This window comes from Stegodyphus dumicola, chromosome 7 (assembly GCF_044657685.1).
Source record: "Stegodyphus dumicola isolate Sdum_Otavi_A_Nest chromosome 7, ASM4465768v1".
In the NCBI taxonomy this organism is placed as follows: domain Eukaryota; kingdom Metazoa; phylum Arthropoda; class Arachnida; order Araneae; family Eresidae; genus Stegodyphus; species Stegodyphus dumicola.
In genome coordinates, this window is record NC_140774.1 from 28,083,354 (window position 1) to 28,098,508 (window position 15,155).

General features: G+C 33.4%; 1 protein-coding gene across 1 annotated transcript in view; it reads left to right on the forward strand.

Moving 5' to 3' along the window:
• The window catches only part of LOC118199199 (dynein axonemal heavy chain 3-like), a 229,218-nt gene that overhangs the window by 56,626 nt on the left and 157,437 nt on the right, over positions 1–15,155 (forward strand). The window contains exons 17-19 of the mRNA XM_085820011.1: positions 2,356–2,567; positions 6,872–6,963; positions 10,666–10,780. Coding sequence (XP_085676137.1) covers positions 2,356–2,567; positions 6,872–6,963; positions 10,666–10,780 — 419 coding nt within the window. The remainder of the gene's footprint in view (positions 1–2,355; positions 2,568–6,871; positions 6,964–10,665; positions 10,781–15,155) is intronic.

Sequence of the window (15,155 nt, forward strand, 5' to 3'; positions counted from 1 at the left end):
TAGGATGTTTGTTCTTTCTGAAATGGCAGGTTTATTGCAGAAGGAATCATTTCTTCAATAAAGAATAGAGAAACTAGTTTGCTAGAGAATGAGGTCTTGCTGGGTTCAATATATGTAGATCCGAAACACCGAATTTTCTTGGATGACGAACAAATTAAAAAGTTAAAGAAAGTCATCTATGAACTTTCATTAAGAATGAAATTATTCTCAGAACAATTGGAGAATTCGAATCAGACAGTCAAACTGCAGACATTGCAACTGAGTCTCTATCATCCTCTTCTAGTGATGAATTAGATTTTGAGAAATATTTTTGCATAATATTGAAAAGGCTAAGGCAAAGCGAATGAAAATAAATAACCAAGAACCTTTAGATATAAAAATTAAAAAAAAAAAAAAAAAAATACAAACAAGATTTCTACATGGCCTTTGAAGAAATAGAGAAATATGATTGGGCTTGCAAGACACCTCTTTTAGAACTTATAAAAATCTATCATGAAAAGTTAAAAGAAGTAGGCCCTAACAGTAATAGCTCTTCCTCCTACTCAAGTTAGTGTGGAAAGACTCTTCTCAGCTCTGAAGTTTATCAAATCGGATCTATAGGCCTCCAACAAAGAAGATCTTGCTGAAGCTATACTGTTTCTTAGAAATAACTAATGCCAGTTTTTCTATTTCATAATAAATGCTAATTAATATAAATAATTTGCTATGCCATCATTTTTTTCCTGTAGCATCTATTACTTATTTTATATTAAAAAATAAGCTGTAACCCATGCGCATATGTTTACATATTAGAAGATTAAGGAACAGCGCAATCTGCAACATTAACTGAAATGCTTTAGATAATTTTAGCCTAGTTTATACCGTCCGTTATTATACATTAAACGCGCATAATGCGTTTACGCATGCGCATAAAGTTTGCAGCTTTGAGGTCCGTATTATAGATCATTCCGGATTATGGACGTCCGGATTACAGACTTTGTACTGTATATAGCTCAATGGGCAAATTTTTGACCACATCGGTCTTTTATAGTTTGTTCTCTTTTCTTTAATTATTATATATATATATATATGAGGAAGTCGGAGTCATTAAAATTCCAGGAGTCGGAGTCAGAGTTGGAGTCGGTCATTTTCCCTACTGACTGCAGAGTCCTGACTATAAACTTAATTATATCACTAAGTTATGATTTTGCTAATGTGTTTTTCCTATGCGTTGCTTGAACTTAATAGCAAGCTACTTTATATTTTTTAAATTGTCTGTATGTATTTTTGTAATGTAGGTTATGTTTTTTAACAAAATTTTTCATTGATTTTTATTTTATTTTTGTCTTCAATATTTCAAGAGAAAATGAACTTAAATTTCAAAACATATATTATTTCCCAAAATATAAGTCTGTTTTGTCTCTTAAGAAACCCTTATTTTTTCCTCATATATTTTATATGTTCTTCAATTTGAGGATACTCACGGTGCTTGCATGTGTTTAATTCCTTGATTATTTTGTAGAACTGGTAATTCTGTATAAACTTATATTGAACCACTGATAATATATTGAAAAAAGCTACAGGCGTAAACCATTGACCCTTACGATGTCTTGGCGAGAAATTTTTACCCTAAATTGAAAACTTTTCAACACTGATTTTTTTAGAAGGTTCTCATAATGTATACCCTCTTGAGCTAAGGTAAAAACAAGAGAGGACGGACCCTACTCAGTTGAGTTCAGGTCAATTATAAATACATTTTCTGTGCATTGATTTATGGACCATTGAATTTACTACTCAGTGATTTAATCCTCATTTTGTGAATGATTTTATAATTTGTAATATATACTTTAAGTCAAGGAGAATTTCAGCATTATATCTCTGATCTCAGTGAAGTTCTAAGCTGTGTTCAATTCTAAGCTGTTTTGCTTCATTTGGAAAAAATTATGATCACTTTATAAATAAAGTTTTCCACTTCATTTGATATGATTATTTAAGGAGACCTTGATAACTCCATAACAATATGTAAGCCATTTAATTATCTTTCTTAAAGAACATCTTCAACTCTAAGAGGTCATATTGAATAAAAACCTTATTTTGATAAAACAGCTTCAACAATCAAGAGACATCTTATCTGTGAGTCCATATTACATGTATATAATAAATATATGTATAATTTCATTAATTAATATATGTATAATTACATATTATATGTATGTAATACGTAATAAAGCTGGAGAAATTAATTTGAAATTTTAAAATCCGTACTATTTTATAAATGCTGAGTATTATAATTGGTAATTTTTTCAAGTTATATTTTATTTATATTAAAGAAAAATACAGTTCTTAAAATATTAAACGTCTGTACCTTCATATTAGGTCCATTTCGGGAGCTGAATGCAGAAGAAATTCGAGATCAAGTTGACGATATGTGGAAAGTGATGTTCAAGCTTATTAAAACATTTGCTGGTCAGCCTGATACTAGGACTATTGCTGAGACTATGAAAGAAAAAATAGAAGCCTTTCGAAATTATGTCCCTCTTCTGTTAGCTATTTGCAACCCTGGTATAAAGCCTCGACATTGGAAATATGTATGATATCTATATCTAATTATTTATGCACTGATAAAATAAACTAATACATCAAACTATTTTTGAAATATATAATTTTGATTCTGTTCTAAAAGTAAATACAATGTAGATCAAATCAAAATGAGACAAGACCAATGAATTTTGGAAATTTACCTGAATTAGATATGCAGCTCTTCAAAGGTTAATAGAGATATTCTAACCTTTCAAAATTGTTACTATCTGCATTTATGCTCCAAATCCAGCACTTAACAATATGAATGGAATTTTGCCTTGAAGTCTTTTAAATGAATGTTTAGATATTTTCTATGGAGTCAATGTATCAGGTCACGAAAATATATTTGATTCATAGCTATGAATCTGAATTGAAGCATCAGGCTTTGGATTGAAGTTTCTCAAATTCCCCAATCTCAAAGAGGCCTATGAAACCTGGAAGTGCAACAAAAATTTAATATTGATGATGTATTTTTACATAGATGAGGCTTTGTACCAAGCATTTGTCCCTTTATCTCAGACATCCTATAAAGCTTTTATTAAGATATTAAAGCAAGTTGAGGTTATATATATTTGTCAAAAGTGATGTTAGCCATCCTTTTGGCTTGGTGGTAGGTGAGCCAACTGCCATAGTTTTGGGCTTGTGTTTGAATCTTATAAAAGACATAGATATTTGTAAGTATATTGTATTTTTGCAATATGGGAGCATTTAAAATGCTGTTGAGATATAAGTCCTCTCTAGAGGTTACTGCAAAGGGAAACAGTGATGGTGAATCCTCTCTCTTCAAGGAGATTCTCATTCAAAACTATGATTGAGCTAGACAAATTCATATAGTCATTCTCATTCATCATTCTCAAGACTTACTGCACCATCTGCAACCTTTGCTCTTGGCCACAATAAAACTGGACTTAATTTGATTTTACTGTGAGATAAGTCTCACACATGCAACAGATGTCATCTATTTATGTATGATTATTTCATTATGATTTTTCACCAAGCCGTAATGTTCTGTTGAAGTAGTAAAGTTTTGACAGAAATAAAACTTATGCTCGCTCATCCTCCTCCTTATTAGATTTTACAACCCAAGTCATTTTTAAAAATTGTTTATAAGGCTGAAATACAAAATGAAGTGTCATTATTTTGGCTCAGAGAGAAAATATTAGATCACAGATGATGCTAAATGGCTTTCATATAAAGAACTTCCAAAGAGCATCATATGATAGAAGCACTGAAATCTATACACAAATGCAGAAAAAGACTCCTTTGAAGGGCTTGGATTTATTTCTTGTAAGTTTGCAAATTTTGGTTGAATCAAGCAGTCAGAGCAATTTATCCAAATTTTTCTTTCCTTTAGTTTAATGATTGTTCTGTGGTGAATAATGAATTACTTACTTTTTTTACATGTGTTCTGTTAATTTTTTATGCAGCTACGTAATATGCAGTAGGGTGGAGTAAAAAACCACGAAGTTTTGAAAGATTGTTGGAGGAGAATGACTACGCCTTGAAAATTTTGTATTGACTAATTAATTACACAGGAATTTATTCAATTAAAAAATTATCTATGTTAATTCCCCACAAGAGGCTTGAAACATAAACAAAATTTTTAAAAATTGTCAGATGAAAAGGAAGAAGTCCCCTCAAAAATTGTGTATTTACTAATATATCACTCGTGAATTTTTTCACTTGTCAATTGTACTTCATCTTTATTCCCTGCAAGAAATTTTGTAGTGGTATGGCATAATTGAAAATTTTCAATAAATCTAGCTTTTTTGAAAAGATTAACATTACTATTACAGTACTTACTTTATAAAATAACGTTCTTTGCTGGTTAAGTGAACCACCAAGAATTCAACAAAAGGTTGCATAGCGAGCTCCACATATGCCCATCCTAACCACCCTAACTTTGGGCACTGTGTCCTTAGTCTTTACTTCATCAGTTACTTCACAGTGTGAATTTGGACTTATTTTTGAAAGGGGAGAGGAATTACCTGCTCAGAATTTATCTTCTGATTACTTCATCTTGAGCGATAACCTCGCATACTTGTCCAGAAATCTCCATAGCAATTTAAACACACCTGTCAACTGTGTGGGTATGGCAGTTGTAAATGCAGAAGTAGAGAGTGTATAGAAGAAGTGGGAAGCTTTCCTTGATGCACTGCTTCAAATCTTCGCTCAATAGATGGGATGTAAATGGTGCTTTTGTACCTTCAAAATGCTGCTACTCGATGAGGTCAATGCAATGCATTGCATTGATGTTGATTGCCAAATTCTTGGCTTTGTGTACTAGAGGCATAGCTCCTTTGACCGTAATCTCTCAGAAATAATTCTTCTCACGCCTAACTCTTGAATGTGTTTCTGCTTATCTGCAAGCATGTCCACCAGCAAATTCTCCAGATGTGCAGTATAATTATTTAGCTGAATGAAACCATCCATGAATTATTACAAGAGACATGAGATCACTTCATATTTTCACAAGAGAACAAAAGAATATGTTAGTCATAGGTTATTGGAAGCATCTTTCATTGTTCAGTTGCATTTAATGTTAAACCACACTGGAATATGTACTTTCATAATTTATCACCCACTGCAAATATCTTAAAAAGGCTTTTTCTAATAAGCAAATAACACTTGAATGTCCTGTACTCACTGCAGTCCCATCACATCCAAGTTGTGTTAATGGGGAAATGTGCCCAAGGTACACACTGCTTGGTTCTAGAATCATCAATATATTTCTTCCACTGCAGAACTGTAATGGAAATAGCCATCTTTCATCTCCTCCATCAGAATGTCTTGTCCTTTCTGTTATCTAAGTACAGAGCTCAAAGCTTGATTTCTTCTCCGGCTTCTTGGTTCTACAGATTTCATACCACTTTTTTTTTCATTTCCTTTGTGCTTTACATCTGTCTGTGATGATCGGTAAATTACCATATTTCTTAACTTCTTCACCTTCCGCTACGTTCTGTATGCTCGCATTCTGTAAATTGCTTAGTCATGCAGATACAAGAATGGCAGCAGGCCTGTCAGGAATGCCATATTTGTTACATTCTTCTAGCAAAGGTAGCAAAGGTTTGTTACATTCTTCTAGCTTGATTCTGGTTTGGGGTGCAGTTGAAGTTGGCAACAAATAGTCCTATTTCTTTTCTGGCCTTAGAGTGGGATATAGTCAGTGGGTTTGCATGTAGCAGTGTCAAATAGGGTTTGTGCTTCCTTCCTGAAAGCTTCGTTATTAGCTTTAAATTTGGCTTTTCCTTCTGCTTCCTTTATGATTTTAAAGGATTCCGTTTCTTCTCATACTTTCTCTTTATTAAGGCAGTTATTCTTGCATGATGTAAAGCTGGAACTGAAGCCCTTCCCCAAATTTCTTTGAATTTGACAGCAATCTCTTCATAAACTTTAATGTCTTTTGTTTTGCACTGTTCAGAATTGGCCTTCTGTAGCCCAGTTCAGTTACAACACATCTTCTTGCACAGGCAGTACATTACACCTAAGGTCTCTTAGGCTGCTATCACACATCCGTTTGTTTCAGAAGAACAACTGTTTGGAACAATTTTTCTACTTTATCACTACAGCCAGTCATTTCAGATCACTTTGGGGGTAACACAGGGAAAATTGATTCTCCATTACAAACAAGCTGATAGCTGATTGGTTGAAAATGAACAACTTGCAATTTTTTTCGAAAGGAAGGAAAAATCGCTTGTCTTTCTTTCAATAGTAAACCAGGCAGAAAAATTGTCCAAAATAGTTGTTCATCTGAAACAAATGCATGTGTGATATGGGCCTTGGACTGCTAATAATGGAGTCTAAGGCCCATATCACACATGCATTTGTTTCACTGCTAATTTAACATTGTCTCATGGGCAGCTGCATGTTTAGTTAAAAGCATACTTCTGCACATCTACAGTGTCACTCTGAAAAATAACATGCCAAAATATATTATTGTAGTGGGCTAATTTAATGTAAAAATTCCAAGACTCTTGCAGGGATTAAAGATAAAGTTAGAAAAATTATGAAATGTGTCATAAGTGATATATTGTTCAATATACAAGTTTTGAGGAGTAGTTCGTTTTTATCTGACAGTTTTCAGAAATTTCGTAGTTTTTACCGTGCAATTACAAAATTTCAAAACTCTTTCATGAAAAGAAAATAAAACAGAAAAAATTTGTAAAAAATTTATGATTAATATACTGGTTATTATGCAAATTTTCAAGAATAGTGTCTTTCAGTTATACAACTTTCATCTTTTTTGCTCCATCCTTTTATGCAGTATAGATATATCTAATTATTAAAACTAATCTAAATCTTATATTTTCAGGCAAGCAAGTTTTTGGGTTTTAAAATTTTACCTGGCCCTAAAGCAACATTAGAAGATATGATAAGAGTTGGGTTGAATCGTCATATTGAAAAGTAATTATTTTTTCATTTTATCAGTGAAGTGGTTATGTAGTTAGCCCTAAAGCAGTTAAATTCAATTTCTAAATTTCAAATTTTTGCAAAAGAAATTATTTAATAACTTTCTCATCATTATGTTTTAATTTGTTATATTAACTGTATATAAACTTTAAGAAATTAATTACATCTGTAATGAATAAAATGAATATCTAAAAAATGCAAATAATCAATTATTATTAGTGAAACTGCAAATGAATCTGTCATATATTTCTATGTGAAGAAGTATGGAGATCTTTTCCCTCCATTTGGCTTTTGTTAAAAACACTTTTTTTTTTCCAAATGGCGGGTGCTTGCCTATGCCAGCATTGGCCACTCCTAAGACCAGATATGGTGGTCTCTTTATTGTGCAGACACCTAATAGGTGGGCCACCTTTGCCTCCCATGAAGGGACAGACAATTTTACATCCATGCTTTCCATGCGGGATTCGAACCCGGGCCCTTTGGTATCGCAGTCAGACTCCCCTAACGACTGTACTGTCTGGGCGGCCTTCTTAAAAACATTGGAATGTAATTATTATCTATAGTAAATATCACTCTTCTTTCTTTCTTTCTTTTTTTTTTTTTTTTTTTTTTTTTTTTCATGATTAAAGTTAATTGATGGGTTTAAGAAGTGCTTGTATAATGCACTAAAATGTATTAAAAAATTAAGTATTTTTTAAAATACTTTTCTTTTTGAAAAGGATAAATGTAATGTAACTTCAATTACATATATATTCAGTTTTACCTAAGTAAAACTAAATATTTTTGCTTAAGAATTACTTTAGGAATAAAAATATAAAATCTTGTCAATTATAAAATTTGAAAGCAAGTCTTAGTTCTTTAATTTAGTCTGAAAACTCTCAGTCAAAATTAAAAGGAAGAGACTCAGATTTATTTATAACTGTTTAGCCTAACAAGAGAATAATTATTTTAATGTGGGCTAGTTTTCTCTAATTTTCTCTATATATTTGTTCTTTTTACATAATTACTGTTATCATTTATTTAAATATATAATGTCACTTCCACTGACTGCTTAGTATTATAGTTTAGTATGGAAGATATGAAAATTTTGTTTGACAGGAAAGAATTTTTTGGTTTTGACCACATAAAAATTTTGGATAATATATTTCTTGGATACTTTTATGTACATGATTTCATATTTACATGAAATTTATATGTAGCAGATACAGATCATTTATTATGATTCAAAAGAGTGTGAAACATTATTGAGGATAATGTATACAAAAATAAGAACCCACAATCATTTTATTCTCACAGTAAATGAAAGACATTACTAAATTTGCAATTTGAATATTTCATATGTGCTATAATTTATTTAGCAAACGTAATATTAAATGTATTGAAGACAAATTTTCATGTCAGTAGAGCATTTACAGAAAAAGTTCTAAACTGTACATATATATATATATAAAAGTAGAAAGTAGTACATGAACAAGAGAAACCTATATATATGTGTGTGTGTGATATTTTTTTGCTAGTAAAGAAGGCTCCCAGTAATCTTTTTAGTGATGGCTGGGATTGTGATAGATGTGGCTTTTGCAGAGTTAATGGATCGAATTTTGGACACAAAAAATAACTGAATTTTCATCACATAACTTTATTTCTTGATGAATATTTTCTGAAGACATATCTTCTTGATTTATGTAACGTTATGGCAGCCATAAACACAACACAATTTATATACAACTAATTCACTTTGCAAGACAATAGATGAAACAACAAAGTAGTTCATTATGCATTAGCTAAGCTAGAGAAATTGGAAAAGTGTGTTCAGATTTAGCAAAGCATATTTAAACTAATATTTGTGAAAAACTGCAATACCATGAAGGAATTATGCACATTTAATCAAACTTGCAGGAAATGTAAAGTGAGATAAGGCTTTCAAAGCGATTGCACATACATGGAATCAGAACTGGCCTCTTGTCCCATGTATATAAAGGACTGTTTTATCATCATCTGTCTGCAGTGAACAGTTAATTAGTGGTCAGTATGCCTTGTCAACAGCGAAGGGTGCCATACCAACAACTAACAGAGTTCGAATGAGGTTGCATCATTAATATATGAGATAGTGGACTTTTGTATCAAGCAATCGCAGCCTGCATGCAGCGTAATGCTGCACCAGTTATGCATGTTTGGAAGAACTGAATGAAGGAGAACCAAGCAAGGCAAAATCCTGTCAGTGGGGCCTTCAATAGCACAATGACACGGTATAATAGATACCTTATCCGCATGGCTGTGACAGATCTTACAGCATAACGTTGGAGCTCAGCTACAGGTGTTATGTTGTCTAGCTCCATAGTTCATCATCATCTGCTGCAGCATGAACTGTGTGCAAGGGTTCCTCTACACAAGATTCACCTGTCACTGAATCACAGACGCTTCTGACTTCAATGGGCATAGCAACACAGTGCATGGCATGCCCTGTGGCAACAAGTTGTTTTCTGCAATGAATCTTGCTATGATCTGGAATACAGTCGTGAAAGAGTACATGTCAGACATCACAGAGCAGAACATCTGCTCCCACAGTGTGTTATCTAACATCATACCACACAAACGCCTGGCATCATGGTTTGGGAACTATTGGGTACAATTGTCAATCCCATCTAGTGCAGACTGTGCGCAACCTCAGCAATGATTGCTAAATAAGAGAAGTTGGGGAGCCAGAGTTCCAATGCATTCTGGGCTCCATATTTCAGTAGGATAATGCCAGTAAACATGTTTCTCACACTTCGCAAGCCTTCTTTAGAGCACAACAGGTTTCGCTTCTTCCATGGCCTTTTTATTCCTCGAATGTGTCACCCACTGTGCATGTCTGGAATTTCATCGGTAGGTGACTCACTCGTACAGCTGGTGGGACACCTACTAAGACTGAACTCTGGATTCATGCTGAAGCCATGTGGAATGCCATTCTCCAGGATTACATCCAGAACATATATGATTCAATGCCATGATGTGTACAGGCTCTCATCGCTCACCATGGCAGACACACAAAGTACTGATTTCGATGTTCATTTTGTTTTTTATCTTGTAAATTTGATCGTTAATTTGTACCACTATCAATAATATGAGGAATAAATTTCATTCATTTCTGACAATTCCTCCATGGTGCTGCATTTTTCACAAACATTAGTGTATATAAGTGTCGAATCCTTTGTTTTCATTTTGAGCAATGACTGAACAAGAGCTTTTGCTTTGCGAATGATATAATGTGGTTAGTCTTTCAACAACGCAATTTAGAAAATGTTAGTACTCTTTTTAGAGTAGGGAAGGGAAGTACTCAAAATAAAATGAGTAATTCTGAGTTTCTTGTTTTTTATCTTACATATATGCACATGCATGAATCCACCATTTTATATATATATTAATTTTAGAGGGATATTGTTAATGCTTAGTTATATGCATATTCAAGAAGTTATAAAAGAAAAAGTAAATCTAATATGTTACATAAATTTTTTTCAGCCTGGACTCCCCCCCCCTCTCTTTGCTTGTGACATATTTAGAATTTATCATTGCTGTTTGATACTGTGGATGTTGTGAATATCTGTCCTATTAATACTTTTCTAATTGATGAAAGTTTGCTATTTATTTTATTTGACATAATTTTGCACTTTATTATTATTATCACCATCATCAATGTAATTTCTCCAATATATTTAGAGTAGAAGAACTGTCAACAACAGTGTCCAAAGAATTTACTTTAGAGAAAAATATGGCTAAAATGAAAGAAGAGTGGAAGGATATTGAATTTGAATTCAAGCCATATCGAGAGACTGTGAGTACTTTTATTTATTTATTTTTTATTTATTTATTTATTTATTATGTTTCAAAATACAACAGGTTTCTTCCAAATTTTGAAAATATGTGCTTTTGTAATGCAGTTTGTATTATGTGACTCATAAAATCATTCCAGAATAATAAATAAAATCAAAAGTTGAAATTTATATACATCATGTAATATACATATGTATATAATTACTGAAATATTTTATAATTAAATGAGCTAATCTACAAATACAAATGCTGATTTCAGCTTCCATTTATTTGCTTTCATTGTATAAAAAATTTACCATATAGTAATAGTCATTTAGTGTCTGATTAGTAATTATTGAATGCAAAGGAAAACTGAACATTTCTTAAATGTTTGGAAGTTTCGTATATTAAATTAAACTACAAAACTGTTCTAACTATGTTTCAAGAAATTTTATTGTAAGATAAATTGCTTTACTCTTTTACATATTAAAAAACTGAAAAAAATTTTAATTTAAAAATGCAACTTAGGTAAGATTTTTATTTGAAAAAAAAATATATATGCATAAGGAGAGTTAACATTTTGAGAATTCTGTGTTACATAAATAGTAATAAAAATTATGACATCGATAACTCATTAAAAAAAGGATTTTCAACTTTACAGCTCAAGTTTCTGACTTCTAAATACAGTCAAATTCTACAGGGTGTGTCAATACAGCATTTAGAAACTTTCAGGAGAGATAGAGTGCACCTAGATGATGGGAAATCACATAGGAATGCATGGTTGGAAATGCTTTCCTGGGGTGGTAGTGACAACACAAAAATCAAGAAAGAGAGGACACAAACAGTGAGACAAAACATGTTTTATTATGTTTTAAGAACAAAAACAAGCAACAGTCATTATTAAAGAAGGTGTTCGAAATAACGACCCTGGACCATGATGCAGACCTCACTTCTCTGGCGCACAGAAGATCTGCATCACGAATGGAAGATTCATGACACACAGTTCCTGCATCACAGTCCGGATCATAATTTTGAACACCTTCTTTGATGATGATTGTTGTCTCTTTATGTTTTTTTCCCTTGTTTTTGTTGTACTCCAAATAATAAACATGTTTTGTTACCCAGTTCGTGTCCTTTCTTTCTTGACTTTTGTGTCATCACTACCGCCTTAGGAAAGCATTTTTGACCATGCATTCCTATGTGATTTGCCATCGTCTTGGTGTACCCTATCTCTCTTGAAAAATTGACGACACTATATACCCTAAGACACAATAACACGCCGAATAAATACTAATTCAGAAGTCAAACAACAAAAATCAGCGTTATACCTACAAAATTTTCACAGGACTAGTTTCGATGGTTTTACCGAACCATCATCTTCTTTTTTATTTATTAAATATTTTGCAGAAATTTAACTTTCGGGTTGTTTATTCTCCCATCAATAAAATTCCAACTTCTATACTCAAAGACCCCATTCCGGATATGAATTCCTGGGGTATTTATAGGATTCCTTGCCAGTGTGGTTTAATTTACATTGGCCAAACTAAGAGAGCCTTAAAATTTCGCGTCAAGGAACATGAGGCATATGTTAGAAAAAAGGAAACACAGAAGTCTTCTGTTGCTCAACATTGTTGGTCCGAAAATCACACTTTCAATTTTTCTGCTGCCAAAATTATTCAAAAAACATCTTCCATTGGAGAACTAGATTTTCTAGAGGCATTTCACATTCATAAAAATCTTTCTGTTCTAGTTAACGATCCTAATTCCAATCCAAATTTGCCTTTGGCTTTTAGAGAAATTATGTTTTAGTTCTGGTTTCGCCAACAGATGGCGCCACTTGCTTATTCTTGTCCAGGCTTTCTTATCTTATCTAATCATTATTTCCTATCTTGTTCATTTGCGGTTTTGCAGCTGAAGATGATGGTTCGGTAAAACCATCGAAACTAGTCCTGTGAAAATTTTGTAGGTATAACGCTGATTTTTGTTGTTTGACTTCTGAACTATATATCCTGTATAATAATGGATTTCTGTAATGAACATAAAAATGATATTTTCAGTCCAATAATAAACATAAAAACTATAATAATTTTAATTTATGTATTTATTTTAACTCAAAGAGCTTTAACCCTTAGTAGGAATAAAGAGTTGTCATTTCTAATCCCCTTGGGGCAGGAAAGCTTACACCAAGTCCTAGAAACCTTGCCACACAAGTAAATCACTGACTTCATCCTGCTCAGCCAACAGCTGTCTCAGGGAGATGGCTATACAGTCGAGTAGGTGAGTGGGAGGGACAGGCACATGAGGAGAAGGTCCCCGCCCCCCGGTGAATTTCATGCATCGAAGTTGCCTGCTCCTCAATCTGGCCATGGCTGTTTGGAAACATCTAGTTCTTTTATATTGAAGTGACATGCCTGGTTGCTCAGCGATATACTACGATATACCCATGATGAGCAGAAGAAATTTTCCACACCATGTTCATTTTATTTTTGTAGTGGGAGTGTATTTCAGTTGGGCTTAAATCAGCGCAAATGGAGGTAAGGGGGATCACAACCTTTCCCTGCAAGATCATCAACTATTTCATTACCATACACCCCAACATGGGACAGTATCCACTGCAGATATATTAATTTATGCTCTCCAAACTCATAAAAATTAGATATGATATTCTGACTGCTCTTATCCATAATCTTAGACCAGTGGTATAAAGAGTAACGCTTACTATGAGCAAAACTTTCAGCCACTTGGAAGCTCATTATAATCAAATCTAATGATAAAGTATCCATGAAAGGCTTAACATATTCGTTTTTATGAATATGTATTTTAGGGTTTGGAAACTCACTCTTTTATCAATGATGCAAGTTTGTATTCTATTTATGATTTCAGTGAGATTTATCATATGTATCACTGGTACGCTTGAAGATCAAGGCGATTGCTTAACAGACTAAATTAATTACCGTGGCCAAGTGTTGAAATGCGTCATGGAACCTTTCAATATCATAATCTTTTGTTATTATGCTTAAAATGCTAATAATTGTCTAAATTCTCTGCTTTGATAAATTCAAAAGATATATATATATATAATCAAAGTTTTAATAATTGCAAAATTTAAATTATAATTTTTTAAAGTTGCACAGTGCTGCAAAATTAATTAAATAAATTTTATTTATTAATTTAATTAATAAATAAAATTATCTATTAATTAATTAAATAATAATAGATAGTTATTTTTGATGAGATTGTTTTATTTATAATAAATATTTTTCCTGTTAGTAAGATTGCCACTTTCTTTTGATTTATTTATTTTAATTATCTATCCACCTGAAAATTCTATTAAAAATATTTACATTCAGAATTTTTTTATGAATTAAAACCTCATCTAAGCACATGCATGGCATAACAAAAGTTCACAATTGTTTCCTGGATTTGATAGAATATATATATACTGGTGTGCAAAAATTAAGGACGAAGTTGAAAAATTAGCATATCAGCTGAACGAAGAGGCAGAAAGACCAATCAGGAGATTAAGTAAGATTAAGTAAGGTGATGTACGATAGCACATGCGCAGATATGCAGGTAGACGTAATGGGGGAGTGTCTGAGTAGTATAAAGCATGTTGTCGGTGTAAGATCAGTATTTCTGGCAAAGAGATTGCACGCCGTATAGCAGTTAAAATCACACCGAGTTGCTGCCTCAGCGAGAAATGGTGATTAATCAATCTGTTAGACGACATTTGGATGCTTTTACCCGAGGTCGAATGATTGGGAATTTGGAAGAAGGCCTCAGTGTGACAAGTGTGGCTGCAGAGTTTGGAATTGCTCACAGCTTCGTTTCACGACTTTGGAGACAATTTCAAACTACAGGAACAGCTATCCGGGGGTTTAGTAGTGGTCGTCCACGAGGAACCACACCCGCAGATGACCAGTATATTCCCTTACAGGCCAAAAGAAACAGGCGGCGGACAGCGGGAGAAATCACTTGACACACGACACAGGCGACTGGACGACCGATATCGCGCTTTACCGTGGCCAGAAGACTGCACGGTGGTGGTCTGTTTGCACGACGTCCTGTACGGTGTGTACCTCTAACGCCTGCCCATCGGAGAAGGCGTTCTCTGTGGTGCCGGGAACACCGAAATTGGAGAGACAATGAATGGGGACGAGTACTCTTTACAGATGAGAGCAGATTCAGTCTGAGTAGCGATTCTCATCGCATGCTCATCTGGAGAGAGCGGGGAAGCCGCATTCATCCCTCGAACATCATTGAAAGGGACAGGTATGGAGGTGGCGGTGTTCTTCTTTGGGGAGGCATCATGCTTGGTAGTCGTACAGACCTTCACATCTTCGACGCAGGTTCAGTCAATGGGACACGTTATTGTAACGAGATTCTTCTTCCATATG